This window comes from Notolepis coatsorum, assembly GCF_963971535.1.
Source record: "Notolepis coatsorum genome assembly, chromosome: 18".
NCBI lineage: Eukaryota > Metazoa > Chordata > Actinopteri > Aulopiformes > Paralepididae > Notolepis > Notolepis coatsorum.
In genome coordinates this window covers 89757790-89776707 of record NC_140182.1, presented here as the reverse complement: position 1 = coordinate 89776707, position 18918 = coordinate 89757790, and the positions used below count along the sequence as shown (strand labels likewise).

At 43.0% G+C, this 18918-nt stretch overlaps 1 protein-coding gene across 1 annotated transcript in view; it reads right to left on the bottom strand.

The window, feature by feature from the left end:
* nell2a (neural EGFL like 2a) overlaps positions 1 to 18918 on the bottom strand; it is a gene marked incomplete at its 5' end in the record, with an annotated part of 149703 nt that overhangs the window by 5565 nt on the left and 125220 nt on the right. Inside the window, 3 exon segments of the mRNA XM_084335273.1 lie at positions 10122 to 10298; positions 16179 to 16372; positions 17715 to 17855. Of these exon segments, the coding sequence (XP_084191399.1) occupies positions 10122 to 10298; positions 16179 to 16372; positions 17715 to 17855 (512 nt within the window).

Below are 18918 nucleotides of genomic sequence, written 5' to 3'. Positions count from 1 at the left end.
AAACAAACTGGACGACATCAGAGCAAGAATCCAATTCCAGAGGGACATTCGGGACTGCAACGTCTTTTGTTTCACCGAGACTTGGTTGACTCCGGATGTCCCGAACCACGCAATAGAACCGGCAGAAAGCGCCTTCGTTCACCGCAAGGAACGAACGGCAGAAGAATCGGGACAAGTCACAGGCTCTTAGCCCATTCGGCAAATCTGACCACGACGCCATCTTTCTTATGCCAAAGTATAAACAAAGTCTCAAGCGCGTTCCTGTAGTAACGCGAGAAGTGAGGCATTGGTCTGTGGAATCGGGGGAAGCGCTCCAAGCTGCACTAGAATGCACAGACTGGAGTGTGTTCCACGAGAACACAGATAATATTAATGACTACACTGAAACAGTGCTGGACTTTGTTTGTACTCTGGTAGAAGAAACAATCCCCTCTACCACAATTAGAGTTTACCCAAACCAAAAGCCCTGGGTAGACAAATCCGTCCGTGAGGCTCTGAAAGCGCGCACCTCAGCCTACAACGCCGGGCTTGTGACAGGCAACATGAATGAACACAAGGCGGCGAGATACAACGTAAGGAGGACAGTAATAGAGGCAAAACGGCACTACAGAGATAAGGTTGAACTTCAGTTTGAACAGGCTGACTCCAGAGGTATGTGGCAGGGCCTCAGAACGATGACAGATTACAAAGGCACCTCCCTCAAGCTGAACAGTGACATCTCCTTGGCAAATGATCTCAATATCTTCTATGCGAGGTTTGAGGCTGTGAATAACAACGCCAGCCTACAAACCACTGCAATGGAGGGGGGGGGGGGGCTGCTGATGGAGACTCAGTGTTCAGGATAACAGAACATGAGATGAGGAGGACCTTTAAGAAAGTGAATATCGAAAAGTGCTGAATCCCCCCCCATGTCTATGTGGCTTAGTGAAATCTCTTCGTACATGGCATCAGAGAAAAGAATGTTCAATCTTAAGAAAAAACCACATCTCTTTGATAAATGCTGGGCTGGGTTTAGGCAATACTTAGAACAGATTACATAGTATGTTGACGATGTAGGCTATTATTGAAGCTCCCTTTTGTCTTTCTGATGGGTATATATTGCAATGAATGATACTGTAAATGTTATTAGTTGCTCTTTGAAGAGAAAAGATGTAACGTTAGATATTTATTTGTTTGGTGTAGAAGTATGGGCACCTGTTAGACGGGTGTAACTGGGTTTACTAAATTCTCAAAATGTGTAAAAAAAAAAAAGAAAAAACTTAATTTGTTGAGGTCCTAGTCTGGGGGAGGGGAGGGGGGTTCTGGCCTAGAGTTTTTTTTTTTTTTTTATATATATATTGATTTTTTTTTTTAAATCAGGGGGGGTGGTTTATTTTGTATCTATTTTTCTGTAACTCAGGGAGGGGGGAGGGGGGGCAGTTGGCAGCATTTCCTTTTGTATGGTTGTTGAACTGTTGAACTGATGCTGTAAAACTGAAAAAAATTAAGAAAATACCAATAAACATATTGTTTAAAAAAAAGAAAAAAGTGAATATCAGGAAGGCAGCAGGACCGGACGGTATCCCTGGCCGCGTCCTAAAAGTCTGTGCTGACCAATTGGCCCCGGTATTCACTGACATATTTAACCTGTCCTTAGAACAGGCTGTCATCCCCTCCTGTCTGAAGAAGTCCACCATTATCCCTGTACCCAAAAAATCCACACCCGCTTGCCTCAACGACTACCGCCCTGTAGCTCTCACCTCCATAGCCATGAAGTGCTTTGAGAAGCTTGTGAAGGGCTACATCTGTTCCTCCCTCCCCATCAACCTGGACCCCCTGCAATTTGCATATCGCCCCAACAGGTCCACGGAGGACGCCATAGCCCATGTGCTGCACACAGCAGCATCACACCTGGACAAGAGGCAGGGGAACTATGTGAGAATGTTATTCATCGACTACAGCTCAGCATTCAATACCATAGTCCCCTCCAAACTCATAGCCAAGCTCAGGGACCTGGGCTTGAACTATGACCTCTGCCAGTGGGTCTTGGACTTCCTGACGGGCAGACCCCAGGTGGTGAGAGCAGGCAACTGCACCTCCTAATCCATCTCCCTCAACATAGGGGCCCCCCAGGGCTGTGTTCTGAGTCCCCTCCTCTACTCGTCGACGGGGAATTTTTGCGTTGATGCGTCGTATACAAAAATCAGAGACGCAAATGTTCATTTGTAACTGCAATGCACTACAGGAAGTGCTGGGGGCAGTATCGTTTCCATTGTCTGACTGCATTCTGTAGTAACGGCCCGGGTAAGAAGAAGAAAGAATGCACCCTGGAGCTTCGGAACATGGGTATGTTTTAGCTAGTTAGCCATAGTATTGTATATTTTTACGTTAGCTTACATGTTGGAAAACAGAACGTCTCATGGATATGGATAATGCTTGCTAAGCGAACTCTATTGCTGGGGCTTATATAGGCTGCGGTATGTTGTTGTTGTATGTAACATTAAACAGCGCCAAACTACAGCGTTGCTGCATGCTATTTCAGTTATACAGAGGCTGCAGTATGACATGTTGTATGTAACGTGTAACGTTAGCTAAACAACAGCGCCAAGCTTACAGCGTTGCTGCTTTTATATACACATATACTCAATGTGGCAGTGTGTGTCACAATCTTACTTAGCTAGTCAGTCTGCAAAAACACGACACTCTGTGCTAACGTGAGCTGTCTGTAGCCTAGCCAGCCAAGTTCCAACTAGCTTTCCCATGGTTTAACGTTAATGGCATTATGCAGTAGATCATCAAAAATAAAGTTTCACACATACACACACACTCTTCTCACACACAGCAAACAAAAGACCTAGAAGTCTGTCTGATCTGTCATCCTCCTCTCCTCTCCCCCTACAGCTGTTCCAAGTCACCCTCCTGGACCAAGTTACATCCCCATCAGCCGCGGTGCTGGGGGTAGATGCTGCTACTTATTTTCTTTCTTTGTTTACATTTAAACACTTGCACTTTAATTTGTATTATTTAATTAATTTATTTTTGTTATGATTGATTGTTGTATTGTATTTATGTTATTCAAATACATTTTGATTTAAGTAAGTTGCTTAACAGTTTGAGTGCCAGCCATTAACATTGGAAACCCTGTTGAATGCCAGCACCCACTTCAATGATAGCGTTGTGAATGCATAATCTCTCTCTTAAATTATGGCTATGTGTCTAATCTGCCTGTCGTTTATCAATGACTTGTTTGCAGTCAACATTGTCCAAACGGATTGTTTTTTTTATCGGTTCATTTTCGTTTTATAGCATTTTGAAAAGCCCTCGTTTTCAAGGAAAATATATAGATTCCGTGATAAACGGCATTTACTGGAATATTCTAGCACACAAAAACTGTCATTTTTCGGCCTATTTATGAAGCGTTTTCAAATAAACGCTAGATTATCGATAGTATATGTGTACTTATGCACGCTATAGAGGCGGGCTGAAAAATCGATTCTCTCATTTCCTCATCAGCGATCACCGCGCACACACACACACACGCATAGGGCAAAAGCTTATATCTCTGTGAAAACAGCTCTGATTATCCTAAGACTGGTAAAATGTATTCCTTACCTGAGATCAGATGTTATCCAAAAAGATTATTCCAATTCCTGATCGCCATTCCAAATATCGATCACGCTTATTGATTACAGTGTTGGTACTGTAAATACATAATCCACGCTGTTCTGATGGCCGGCGATCACTTGGTCTCTTCAGTTGGCTTGACGGAAAAGTAAAATGAGCAAACTGACCACTCCCCCTGCATCAGTATAAAGTAATGGGGTGCAGTTACACAGGGAGAGACGATAGGGGGCGGTATCTTCCCAATTGAGCTCAGAGAGACTCTGCAGCACTAACCCGAGGCTCGATTGATGAAATATGAATTCAAATCGCCATAAAAAAAGAAATAAAAAAAAAACGCTATATAGCGTCGGGGGCACTCAGAGGTCGGCATGAACTAACGACAAAACGCGTCCGTGGCACTCAATGTGTTAAGATCCAAATTCAAATGTTTCATGAGTCATTATTTTAATTTGCTATGGGATCATGTTATGTTAAGTTAACTGTTAAGGGAGAGGGACTGGACAACAGGGTGACATTCACAGGTGTGCAGACTTGAGCATGTGAGGTAAAACATGCACTGGAGCCCGGAAAAGGAAACAGAGATGGAGGGTGTGACAAAAATAATCGTTAGATTAGTCGACTAATCGAAAAAATAATCAACAGATTAGTCGACTACCAAAATAATCGTTAGTTGCAGCCCTACTGTACACACACCTGTGTGGCACAGCAGAACAACAACACAATCATCAAATTGGCTGACGACACAGTAGTGGTGGGCCTGATCTCTGCAAACGATGAGAGGGCCTACCTGGAAGAGGTAGAGGTTCTGGCGTGGTGGTGTCAGGAGAACTGCCTCTTCCTGAACGTCAGCAAAACAAAAGAGATGATTGTGGACTTTAGGAGGTCGGGGGTCAGGGACTACAGCCCCCTCAGCATCGACGGGGCACCGGTTGAGAGAGTGAACAGTTTTAAGTACCTCGGAGTCCACATATCCGAGGACTTGACATGGACCACACACATTGACAGTGTAGTGAAGAAGGCACGGCAACACCTCTATTTCCTTAGGCGCCTAAGGAAGTTCAAAGTGAGCCAGAACATCCTTAAGAACTTCTACTCATGCACAATAGAGAGCATCCTGACTGGCAATATCACCTCCTGGTTTGGGAATAGCACCGCACAAGACCGTAGCAGACTACAGAGAGTGGCCCGTTCAGCCGAACGCACAATTGGAGGTGGGCTTCCCACTCTCCAAGACATTTACAACAAGCGTTGCAGGGGTAAGGCTAAGAGAATAATCAAAGACTCTAGCCACCCAAGCAACTGCCTCTTTGAACTGCTGCGGTCAGGCAAGCGATACCGGAGTCTCATGGCAAGCACAGAGAGACTCAGAAGAAGCTTCTATCCCCAGGCCATCAGGATGCTCAACGACAATAACACTATGTAACAAACCATCAAATACACTCACAGCAAACACATCCACACGTACACACTGACTTTAAATAAACAACTCACTGTAGCACCCACTTTAACCACTTTAGATACTTTAACACACTTTATATTTATTGGTAAAGAGATTTGCACTACAACTCATACCTCATTGCACCTTACCCTAAGTTGTACCTCATCCCATTTCTGCATTGTACTGTATATTGTATTGTAACTCAGTTTTCTCTACTCTGCATTGTATATTGTATATGTATATTGAACACTTTTGTTTACACTTGTTTACGTACTTGACTTTCTATTTTATACTTATTTTATACTTAACTATTTTTATCTAGCACACTCTCAGGAGCAAAACAGAAAGAAGTATTTCATATAAAAGTATTCTGTACTAATAAAGAAACTTGAAACTTGAACTTGAGCAGTTATCACGTTCCTACCAGAGGGTTTCTGTGTCACTGTCAAACACCTCTGCTCCAAGAGGAAGTAAACGAATGGGTGCAAAAACTCCAAACTGAAAACAGTTTCACTTCATGGCTCTGTGTTTATTCACTCGTGTCCATGGGGATGATGAGGAACTCAGCCACTAGGCTATGGTTTCCTTACACAGAAAATATGAATTTTTCTGACAACTGCATAACAAACACCAACTAACTACAGCAACTAGTATCATGATTATAAAATTTTTTTATATAACTTATTTAAGTTATTCAAAGTCACATTTTCTTTCAAACAATTTTGATCACAAACATCATTAAATTGAAACAGTTATAAGTCACTTGAAGCAGAGATGTACAGTACAGCTGTAGAGGTGGCTCTGCGTGAGAGTGTGCAGCTATAGACCGTTTCAACTTGACAACAAAACATTCAAACTGGACTACATTTGATTTTCTATCAGTAAATATATATATATTTTTTTAAAGATTTATTTTTTGGCGTTTTATCGCTTTATTGCTACTGGGCAGTCCAGTAGAGATAGGGTTCGGGAGTCGAACCCGGGTCGGCCGTGTCACGGCTGAGCGCACTATGTGGTTCGCCACTGGGGCGCCCCTATCAGTAAATATTTGACCGTTTCTTCATCTCCTCTCTAATTTCTTTTTATTCTATAACATATTATAAAACATTTTAATTTTTTACAGCTATCGTAGTGTGTGAACAAATCACGTCAACAGGTAAAAGGCACTCTGCAGAGACTCTCTACATTTCTTTAGAGAGGAATCTCCCCCAGATTCCTTCCCTGCTGAACAGGCGCCCCGACCGACCAGTAGGAGTCGCTGTTTACAATGACCAGGATGCGTGAACACTTTAGGCAACCAACATGCGCGTCCGCGTTGCTCTGAATTGCTCTGATTGGCCGAGCGCGCGCATGAGCCGCGACGCGCTCCTCAGAGGCAGGAATACTAAGCTCCCCCTTAAGCTCCAGGGCCCTCATTCATCAATGTGTGCGTAGAACATGTTCTATTTCCACACGTAAGCACGGAATGTAGAACCAGTGTACGCACAGGGAAGTCGGGATTCATCACACGTGCGTACGCAGGCTCTACGCACACCTGTCATGATGAATCCCACCTTGGCTCTGCGCCGAGGCTCGTGCACACTTTCACGTATTTGCATACCAGAAACGCCCCGATTAACCATATACGGTAATGGAATACACCCATGAAATGTGGAAAAATGGACTAAGCCGAGGGAAGCGTGTCATGAGACAGGCTGACAGACGTGTACACTTACGGTGATGTCGGATATGATATCTATTAACCATTGCTGCCTGGGCAGCGCAAACACTAATAAATACCGCGCTGGAATATGACTGCCTTTTCCCGTGTTGTTTGATTAATACCCAGGGATTAAAGTTCTCCTCAATTTTATTCCAAATCGCGATGGATCTCCCGTCAATTTTCTACCTACTGCATATGATTTCTAGAGGCATACTACAATCTATTTTGATGTCAGTATTGGGTAGCCTATATAAACAATAATACGAGAGCATATACAAGAACAATGAATCTCACTGCATGTATGATGTAGCCTGCCTTTCAATACATGAACTTGAATTCCATCATGTTTGTGTGCGGGACTCACAAGGCTGTTGTCACAATGGGTGGTACCGCCCGGTACAGTAATAATAACAGTCCACACAATATCACGATCCATGCCATAGCCTATGTTCTATTAGGACATGATCTGTGACGACAAATGTTCTAGAATGTTTGATTAAGATATCATACTCTGACAGCATGCCTATGATCAACAAAAACGCGAACTTGAATCCCATCATATACATAGTCTGTCCACTATCTGGTGTCATTGCAATGCGTTTTCTATTCTTTCTTATACAGTAAAAAGGGGGAAGAACACTATATTCATATGACTTGTATTCTGCTTACAGCTTCGAAATTCCACTTGTTTCGTTTAACGTAAAGCCTTTTAAATATAATCAAAACGTTCCCGTGTTTCTGCGGTCTGCGCAAAATAATAACGAGTTGAGCTTTATGATTTATGATGAATTGAAAATGGGGGACCCTGATGTAAACAAGACGAAAGTCTTTCTCTGGTCTGCATCCCCAATTAACAATTGTATGTACTGAGCTGTACTGTACTGTACCCATTCTGCAATCTGTTAATAAACTTTTCAATCAATCAATCAATCAAGCTACGCGGAGCGCAGTCAGTCAGTAGCCTACACCCCGTATATTCCGATAACGCTATATAAACCATGCTGCATTCATTCTGAGAGAAAGATCTATTATTCCAAATGCTATTTATAGGGTTTTGACCATAATTACACTACTGTTGCTATTTTACAATGAACTATAATGAACTACGGTTCGTACAGAACATGCCAGTGTTATTATGCACAGAAGCTCATTTCCTTGTTGTAATAATATATTCTACCACTGGGCGCCAGGTACGCATGGTCTGACCTGTGCGTAGACGTAAGCACGGAGTCAAGTTCAAGTTGAAATTGATGAATCCCACTCTTTGCTTAGAAATGATCGTACGCACAGGGTAAGCACAAATCTGTGCGTAGAACACGTTGATGAATGAGGGCCCAGGAGAGAGGAGAGAGGAGAGAAGCTGAAAACCTGCAGTTCTTGCCCGACTGATGGGAGCCGAATCCCGGATCCGATTTTTCTGATGAATACCCCCAAAACATGGAGGTCCCGAACGCATGGAAGTATTGATTGCGCCGTAACGAATCATTAAAAAAATATACCGTTAACTGGAATATGTTGTGCCTTTACACATATGTTGGATTATGTAATTGGTTTGTCATGACAAACTAATAAAAAATCGCGATTTACCCGGTGGCTACAACAACACACAGTGACTACATTCATCATTGTTTACAATGAACGGAAATCGCGATTTTTTATTAGTTTGTCATGACAAACCAATTACATAATCCAACATATGTGTAATTGGGGGTATTCATCAGAAAAATCGGATCCGGGATTCGGCTCCCATCAGTCGGGCAAGAACTGCAGGTTTTCAGCCTCTCTCCTCTCTCCTGGAGCTTAAGGGGGTGCCGCGCTCGGCCAATCAGAGAAACGCGGAAGGCGCTCGGCCAATCAGAGAAACGCGGAAGCGCATGTTGGTTGCCTAAAGTGTTCACGCGACCAGGATACATACCCCACCGGCTTCCCACCCGCTAACACAGCCAATTGTGTTAGTAGGGACGACTGACCAAGCCGGAGGTACCGCTGACAGCTGGATTCGAACCCAGAGTCTCTGCGGTGGTAGGCGAGCGCTTAGTCCGCTGCGCTACCCAGCCGCCCTAGACTCTCTACATTTCTTGTAATGCAAAATAATGAAAATATACATCCAGCATATTATAGATTCCTTGTCGTAATGTGGGGAATAGCATCATATGTAATGTTTGATAGAAAAGGTATGTTTATTTAGCAATATTCAATTAGTGTATTTATTTTAAAGGGGACATGCATTATAAATTGCCTTTTCCAGTGATTAGCATGTTTTCCTAGCATTTGGGGATTATATCAATGTGGTCTGTGTCGTTAATTATCATATTGACTCAGTTTAGTCTCGAGTTCACAAGATCCTCCCTCACTCAACTAAGCTGTTCTGACTTGACATTTTTGCTGACGTGAATATAGCACTGATTTGCATAACTAACGCCCCCTCTATGGTTGACAACGACAGCAGAGCGAGTGGAATTATCTTCACTTCCTCAAACAGAGCGAGGCAGACAACGAGCGAGTGAGAGAGAGAGAGAGAGAGAGAGAGAGAGAGAGAGAGAGAGAGAGAGAGAGAGAGAGAGAGAGAGAGAGAGAGAGAGAGAGAGAGAGAGAGAGAGAGAGAGAGAGGGAGAGAGAGAGAGATGAGCTTCTGTCGGGGAAACAAACCGTGCGCGAGGAAGCAGCAGTAGCACATACTCATTTACACACAACCTGGACCTCGCGGGGAAGCAGCAGTAGCACATACTCATTTACACACAACCTGGACCTCGTGGGGAAGCAGTGAGAGATAACTTTATGCTCTGTGTCCCTCTCTCCCTCCCTCCCTCCCTCCCTCCCTCTCCCTCTCTCTCTCTGTGCCAGTCGCAGACTGTGGATGACTGTCACTCAAAGTGCTTATGGGCGGAGCCAGGCCAACACAGCCTGAAATCCAAAGGGAGAAAAATTTGGCTTTTGAGTACTTGATTAGAAATATAAAACAATGCATTTTTTTGAAAAAAAAACGTATAGATGTTTTCAATAGACTCACAGGAATTGTGTAAAGTTGCCCAAATAGTGCAAGGAATAGCAATGCATGTCCCCTTTAATAGCTGTGACTCTGAAACAACTTCATATTTTCTTTTTTTAAGAAATCTCCTCCCGTACCCCTTGCAGTGCTCCCACTTACTCCTAGGGGTGTACGTACCTCCATTAGAGAACCACTGCTGTGGAATATTGGTCCCATAACAGCCTATGAATTGTTTTATTTTCCTTTTTTCTTGTGATTGGAGGATCATGAAAAGACAGCAGGGCTTGACATAGGTAAATTGGTGACTACGCCAATTAAGCACTAAGCATATGTATACATTATCCCTTGGCCGTAGCTCTTACGGCATGGTGTCACCATGCGATACTCACCAGACACTGGCACTGTTGGCAGTTCTCCACCCAGGTGTCCCCACTGCCGTAGGCCAGCAGGCCGTTCTGGTGCAGACACTGGCTGCTGAGACGCGGGTCACACTCCGGACAACAGAACAGGTCCGCGTTGGTGTTGTCACAGTCGCACATCATCCGCCGACACATCACCTGGCCGGCCTGAGCACACAGGAGCACAAACCTAGATTGATGGTCTGACCAAACTGACAAGTTTGAGAGGCTTTTTCTTATTTTTTTGCCATCTTCTCCCATTTCCTCAATTGATGCAATTTTGTCATTATACGAATTCCTTGTGTGTCTCATGGTCCTGGTTGTTGCGCTATCCTCTGTCAGTCTGGGGATGTAGACTACCACATGCCTCCTCTGATACATGTGGAGTTGCCAGCTGCTTCCTTTCACCTGACAGCGAGGGGTTTCATTGTGAGAATGTAATGCGCGCAGAGGTTCACACTATGTCCCCCAGATCTCCTCCCAGGCGCCCCGACTGACCAGTAGGAGTCACTATTGCAACAACCAGGACTCATTCCCCGCTGGCTTCCCACCTGGTTCCTAGGAATGTCTGACCCAGCTGGAAGTACAGTACCGCTGCCGGGAATTTAACCTGGATCTCTGCGGTGGTAGGTGAATGCTTAGACCTCTACACCACCCAGACACTCTGAGTGTCTTTTTCTAAATTAGGTCTTTAAAACTGCTAGATTTAATTCTAGCTTGGAAAAGAAGGCAAACTAGAGATGATTTAAGCATGTATTTATGTTGATGTATGTCAAGGGCTTGTAGAGTATATACTATCTGATTTTTGTTTGAGTTGTTATCTATCTATCTATCTATCTATCTATCTATCTCTATATCTATCTATCTATCTATCTATCTATCTATCTATCTATCTATCTATCTGTCTGTCTGTCTGTCTGTCTGTCTGTCTGTCTGTCTGTCTGTCTGTCTGTCTGTCTGTCTGTCTGTCTGTCTGTCTGTCTGTCTGTCTGTCTGTCTGTCTGTCTGTCTGTCTGTCTGTCTGTCTGTCTGTCTGTCTGTCTGGCTATCTATCTATCTATCTATCTATCTATCTGTCTATCTATCTCTGTCTGTCTGTCTGTCTGTCTGTCTGTCTGTCTGTCTGTCTGTCTGTCTGTCTGTCTGTCTGTCTGTCTGTCTGTCTGTCTGTCTGTCTGTCTGTCTGTCTGTCTATCTATCTACATGAATCTATATATATGAATTGATATGAAATAACTTGCTCAATAGCAAACAATTATTGAAATTCTGCTTTTTCAAGGATGTTTTTTTCTGACGTACTGTAGCTACATTCCATGCTGTTTTAAATTAACTTACTGTAATTCAGATTATATTATTTGCTATATATATATTTTTTTAAACAATATATTTATTGGGTTTTACATGTATATCAGCAGAGCAGTATTCGGCAAACATTTTCACCCCGTTCTCCCTCCCCTAACCCCACCCCACACAAAATAATAGTTAACTTCAAAAACAGGTTCACATAGGAAGTATACAGATTTAAATAAAAAATAAACATAAATAAATAATAATACAACCAAAATGTTTTACACATTAAGTAAAGGGTGTTTCTTGTCGTTTTTACACAATAATAAGAGTTGTCCCACAGTACTCCCCCTAATCCCGTTCTTGTTGAAGCAAGTTCCCAACATTCGTATTATGCTTTAAGAAGTACACAAATGGTCCCCAGGCATTATCAAAAATGTTTTGTTTACGTCTAACAATATACACCATCTTTTCCATTGACATATTTGAAGCCATTTCTTTAATCCACATACCAATTCTTGGTCCATCAACATTTTTCCAATTAAGAGCTATATTACACGTTTTGCTTGTAATATGCACATATCTATAAATCTAAACTCTTTGCGTTGTAGATGTGGGGTGGTAGGATATAAACCAAGAATAAAAAGCTTGGGATTCAATGGCAACTTCTTTGATAAAATTTGATCGATCAGATCAATAACATCTTGCCAGAAGGTTTTCACTTTCACACATTCCCATATGCAGTGGAACAGTGTCCCCCTTTCCTCACTACACTTAATACAAGTATCTGGAATATTATCATTAAACTTATGCAATTTATATATGTACGCATCAGCCATTTATATTGTATACGTTTTAGGTTGCTACTGACTGTCTGACTCTGTGCCTCTTTACATGCCACGCTCCATTCTTCTAAAGATATTTCCTCCTCTATGTCTTCGTTCCATTGATTCAGTTTTGATTCAGATGATTCATCTGAACCAGATACAAATAAGTCGTATAGCATTGAAATGATTATTTGCTATATTTAATGAGTACAATAACTGTGACCTTGAAGAACCTCTTGGCCTTTGTACTGCTGACTCTGTGGATAGGTACACACCACACTAAGAAAAGTCCCAAGTTCAAATCTAGCTCACAACCTTACCCTTTACTATACCATAACATTTCTCTCTCTCCTTCTCTCTCTCGACATCTTTCCTACCATTTGCCACTTCATACCACGTAATAAAAACGACCTTAAAAAGAATGACTTGCGTACAGACAACGAGCAACACAAGCTGATCTGCGCTCCACTGTTGTTGACCATGGTTTGCCCTAAATTATTTAGTTCCATCTCTCCATCTAATAGCCGACTGCCCCCCACCCCGTCTAAAACAATAACATGTTTACTCTTCAACCGCTCAATACAACTAATTTAGTAATTTTGACAGGCAGCTCCTCAATCTCTCAAATCAATTAAAGTGGCTCATTTAATTACGGAGCCAATTCTGCCCTGGTCCCTTTGTAATCAGATGAATAATTTGCTACTTGATCATTCACTACCGATACTAATCCGCTATAATCACCCTCCACCGCTGCCAGACACTTGGTATTAGGTTTGAGTGAAACGCTGAATTACAAAAGCGTGACTGGACTGTGACCCGATTATCAACAGGGAGAAAATTATGTATTTTTTTTATTTTTATAGAATGAGTCTGCCACACCGACTGTTTCCAAATGCCTCCTTGTGTAGGTCAAAATAATCCAAAAACGTCTAGACTCGTCATAGCTTTTTTTGCGGGGGGTTTGTGGCCAAATACCTGAGAATATGGACTTTACATCATCATCATAATCATCATCATCATCATCATCTCCTCATAATCAGCATTGTGATAACATAAACTTTATGACAGACAGACAAACAGTGACTTTGGTTTAGGTTGGAGTGAACCAAACACATATCAGGTGGTAAAAAGGTCCAAATTGATAGATCTGGAGAATCACATAAATTCCAATGGCTTCAGGATGATGTGTTTTAATCTTTTCAAGACATAAGAGCAAAGCCATTCTTGAATAACTCCTACCGCCTTATAGCTAATAATAATAATAATAATAATAATAATAATAATAATAATAATAATAATAATAATAATAATAATAATAATAATAATAATAATAATAATAATAATAATAATAATAATAATAATAATAATAATGATAATAATGATGATGATGATGATGATGATGATAATGATAATAATGATAATACTAAGTTATACCCTCAATATATATATATTTTTTTTATCCACTTTTTCTCCTTATTTTTCTCCCATCCCAATTTCGTGTTTCGAATTCTCCCCTCCCCTGTCTTGAACGTTGCTCGACTATGCCCCCCACTGGTCGGTTGTAGGGAGGATAGAAGCCTTGCATCACGTGTCCCCTCCAGTACACGAGGAGGCAGCCTGTCACATCTTTTCACCTGCCAGCGCAGAGCCTCAGTGGCGAGGTGTAACGCATGGGAGGCTCACACTACCCCCGCTACTTCCTGTCTCTGCTGTGCAGGCATCCCCCAACCGACCTGTAGGAGCCACTGTCCACAACGTCCAATCTACCACCCATCGACTTCCACCCGCTGGCTCTGCCAATTGAGCCAGTATGATGGCCGGCTCAAGCCGGAGGCAATGCTGACACCCGGATTCGAGACCGGAGTCTCTTGCATTGGTGACGAGCGCAATCTCCGCTGCGCCACCCAGCCGCCCCACCCTCAATATATATTTTAAATTAATACACAAAGAGAACAATGGCCCAAAAGCAGTAAGGAGGTGGCATACCTAGAAGCTTGTGGGCTTCTATGAACCCAAGAGCTATGATGGCTGGAGGTTTCACTTACTCCTGGTAGGGAAAGGCAAAGGAGGAGAAGCCAGATGAACATCAGTTCCCTAATGCTGGGAGGGACTTGGTTTGAACACCAGTTCCCTAATGTTGGGATAGACTTGATTGAACATTAACCAATGATAGCGGTAGTCATAGTGGTTGGAAGCGATGTTAGCTAATTTTAGGGCATCACTGGCATTCAATAGGGAGAAAGCTTTATGTGACTGGAGGCGGAAAGTAGGATAAAAATGACTACTATCACGGATCACGTTTTATTGGATGGGGTTGTTAATTATGCCCTTAGGTGCAGGATGGGACTGTGACATACAAATTTCACTTTCCAGGAACAGAGAACAATAGACTTTGGTTAAAAATAAATAGCATTTCTGTCATTGTTTTTGGCATGCATTGGTACATAACTGTACGTAAGATCGAGGCTCATAAGGTAACAGGGAAGCGACATGGAGCGTGTCTGTGGTGTGACACATCTACTTACAGAGTACTAGAAGGTAACAGGGAAGCTACACGGAGCGTGTCTGTGGTGCGATACTTCTACTTATGGAATAATATAAGGTAACAGCGAAGCTACATGGAGCATGCTTGTAGAGAATGCTTCCATTACAATCAAGGAAAGCAGCTACACCAGTCACGAAAGCCACATGCACCCGCACAGACCTTTGGTGGCAGATTTTTGCGTGAGTGGTCTATTTTTTATTCCTTTACACATGGCTTTAAACATCACAACCTAGTTAAAACTCAAATTAAAACTCCCCTTTACTGGCCGGGTGTGGCTATGCGTTTCTGACCAACAAAGGCTGGTCAGATAGAATTTAGAAGCTGGGTCTAAATGAATTGTTTTTGCGGTTACCACAGATGTAGTTTTGTTTTTCTTTTCATCACCATTTGCAATCATAAGTCAGTGCTGAGCAAAACTCTGGAAATGCAGCAGCAAGATATATCTCCACATTCTCTCTCCCCAGCTGATTTAGCTCGATGCTTAACAACATAGGCTACACACAGCGATCATCCATGATTTAACACTGCTGCTCATCATCACAACAATGCTTGCTAGTACTTCATTGTACCAGAGGCAGTGCAAGGCAGCACAGTGTTTGTCATTCTTTCACATAACATGGAGCCAAGCCTTTGTGTCTGAAACTATATACCCTCATACAGTACAACCAAGCTTTGAAAATGGATCCAAACCCAAGAGATAGCATCATTGTTCGGATATTGAAAGATTATAATTTGATATGAATCCGACATAATTAAAAAAAATATTAAATCACAGTTGAAAAGTGTCTCCCTGCAACGCGGCTTGCAGGGACGTGCACAGGATTTTAGAGGGGCAGGTGCTCAAAGGCTCAAAAGGGCAATGTGTCTATGTGCGTGCAAAGCGAGCGTGCAACGATTTTTGGGGGCCCTTTTTGGGGCGGGGGGGGCCCCTTTTTATGCTTTTTGGGGTTTTTTGGTGATCAAATATTGAATATTGAACTATAATAATCAGTGCAGGAGCTCACTTATCCTTGAAATACAATTTTTTTTTAATGGCATAAAAAGGGCACTTTTTATGAGGCACAAAGGGGCAGGTGCTCGAGCACCCTTTGGGCTCTATGTGTGCACGTGCCTGGCGGCTTGCGTGCAACTGGTGTAGCTGGTGAAAATAAAATGTCCCCGCTGCACTCAGCCCCGCCTCTGTGTGTCGGGCAGCGTATTTGCCCAATGAAGCCGAGCTGTAAAAAGACCAAAAAGTTGTGTCACTTCATGAACACTTTATAGCAAGGAGCCAGTGTCAGATACTCTCTCTCTCCTCCTCCTCCTCCTCCTCCTCCTCCTCCTCCTCCTCCTCCTCCTCCTCCTCCTCCTCCTCCTCCTCCTCCTCCTACTCATTCTGTGGTCTCTCACCTGGCAGGAGCAGACGGAGCACCTATCACTGTCCAACACCCAGATCTGCCCGCTGTGCTTGACCTTGTTGTCGTGGATACAGTCGCCGGTGCAGTTCTGCCCATGGGGGCACCTGCAGTCGTAGCCCCCCTCCAGGTTGAAGCAGACTGTGTCGTTGGCACAGGTGTTCCTCCCCGTCTTGCATTCATTAATATCTGCAGGGGGCCGGAAGGAGACGACTTCACACATATGTTCAACACAGGTCACTGCGGCATCTGCGCACAGCGTCCCGGAAATGTGTATCACTGTCATCTCCGCCGAGGAAGTTATTCTGCAAATCTTGAGGAGCAATCGTGCCGCATACGATTTGAATGTAGCCCAGAAACCCACTTTTTACCCACAATTTATAACTTTGCTCGGCGTGCAAGTGTGTGTGTGTGTGTGTGTGTGTGTGTGTGTGTGTGTGTGTGTGTGTGTGTGTGTGTGTGTGTGTGTGTGTGTGTGTGTGTGTGTGTGTGTGTGTGTGTGTGTGTGTGTGTGTGTGTGTGTGTGTGTGTGTGATAGGTTGGGGTTTTCCGGAGAGCGCCTTTAATGTGTTCTCCGTCTGCCTCTCACATCTGCGGCTGACAGCTCAGGTGGGGTTGGGCGAGCGGTGCGGAGCGAGCACTATTGTTACAGACTAGAGGGGTTTTGCGTTGTCGCAGTAGATTGAGGGTTTCCGTTTTGACAGCTCTGACGCCTCTCGGAGCCGACAGGCCGCATCAAAGAGTGTTGCAGAAGCTGAGCAAGCAGCGAAAAAAATAACGCAGACTGACGTTTTGGGACGAAAACACGACGGTAATGACACCCCCCCCCCGATCATGCCATTATACTTGCACAATAGCGAAATGTCTTGTGAAATGAAACGCGTCAATTGTCTAATAGGGCAAGAAATGCTCATTTCAACAGAGGTGAGTCAGTCTTTTTATCTAATCAAAAGAGACAGTCTTCACCGCTACCGTACCTCTGACAACGATTATCTTTGGCTGTGTGAATAGGAACCAGATATGCTTCATATGGGTTTGTATATATAGCCTAAAAACTGTATACAAAGATCAGGAAACAAATGTACATATAGGGTCTATATGTTGAAATGTAGCTTGTTTGTTTGAAAAGTTTGCTACCAAATCTCAAATCTGATATAAGTTGTTACTGATCAGCCTTTTCCTTTGATGCCTCTAACTCATGGAATGTCCTTCAACTCACGCTAACATTGGAGGTTCTCCCTTCCCTTGGAATGTTTAAATGTATGATTTCAGACCATTGTGTGACTACCTGTAACTGTTTTAGTTGATATTTTAAAATTATTTTTAAACGTTTTTAATTTGTTTTACTCTGGTGTTTAAATTTCTGTGAATATTGTTTTTATTATGTACTGTACAATCGTTGTTTCTGTAAATGAGGGAAACCTCAGATGCTTACGATTTTAAATAAAGGTTGAAAAAAAAAAAAAAAAAAAGTTACCCCTTAGCTTAGATGGTCTTGCTAGCAAGCAGGCGAAAAGGCGGGAAAACTCACCGACACACGAGTCCCCATTGGCTGAGAACAAGCCATTGTCATGGTAGCCGTCACGACACTCGCAGTGATACCAACCAGGCAGATTGACACAAGTGGCTTTGCTGTCGCACTCCACAAAGCCATCTGAGCACTCATCAATATCTAGGGAGAGGGAGAGAAAGAGAGATCAGCAAAGAGAGAAGTAAGAGAGCAATGATGAGACAGAGGAAGAGAACGGGTTATATGAGAAGAGATGAGATCAGAAGAACAGAGGAGATGAGAGAAAAGAGAAGAGAAGAGGAGTTGAAGGTCCTGAGGAGGACATCATTATGCTATCATCATTAGTTGTACATGTTGATTTCTATTGAGCATCCTTCTTGCCTAGTAGGCATTTTCCACATTGATTCATCCATAATTCATATAACGTGTCCAGCATAGGAGGGGATCGTCCCACTTATGGTCTACTGATCAGGCATAGAGAAGGAGAATGACATGTTTATCAATAGAAGACACAGGGATATTAATGTATCTAATGTAACAAGCTAGTTCTTAGAAATTTGCTTGAGGCACAAAAGCGTCCCTTGAGTTGGAGTTTACAGTTTAAAGGATTTCTGAGCAGGCCTTGCAAGACAGCCTGTGGGTGGTTGTCAGTAGTTAGATCTAATGTTGGTTTACACAGAACCCATTCAGTAAGGAGCCGCCACAGATGTTACCCTTGACTCTCCTCACCATCATCTATCATCTTTAATACAGCATTCATCACACAGCCTACCTATTGATTATTGTCAATCTATACCTCTCCCTCTCTCTGTACTCACAGCAAGCCAACTTTAAATAGTTTTAGTTTCGACCAACAACCAGGTTCCTACCCATCACCCCCCCCCCCCCCCCCCCCCCCACACACACACAGAGGACAAAGCAAACATCACTTTCAACAATGAGGTTTATACTACAAATAGAGAGATGGATTGCTATAATATTTCATAGAACAATGTAATTAAACTAGAGCACCAGGGCCGGACAAGAGAAGAGTTAATGCTTGTGATTACAAAGTGGGGCTTAATATGCTGGGCCCAGATTTGTGTGTGTGTGTGTGTGTGTGTGTGTAGTTATTAAATGTGTCTGGATCGTCAGTGATGGCTTCTTTATAGTTGCGCGTGATGCACCATGGCACGCTCTCATTATGAAAATGGCTGTGCTGCGTGGCTAACCTTCCCGATGCCTG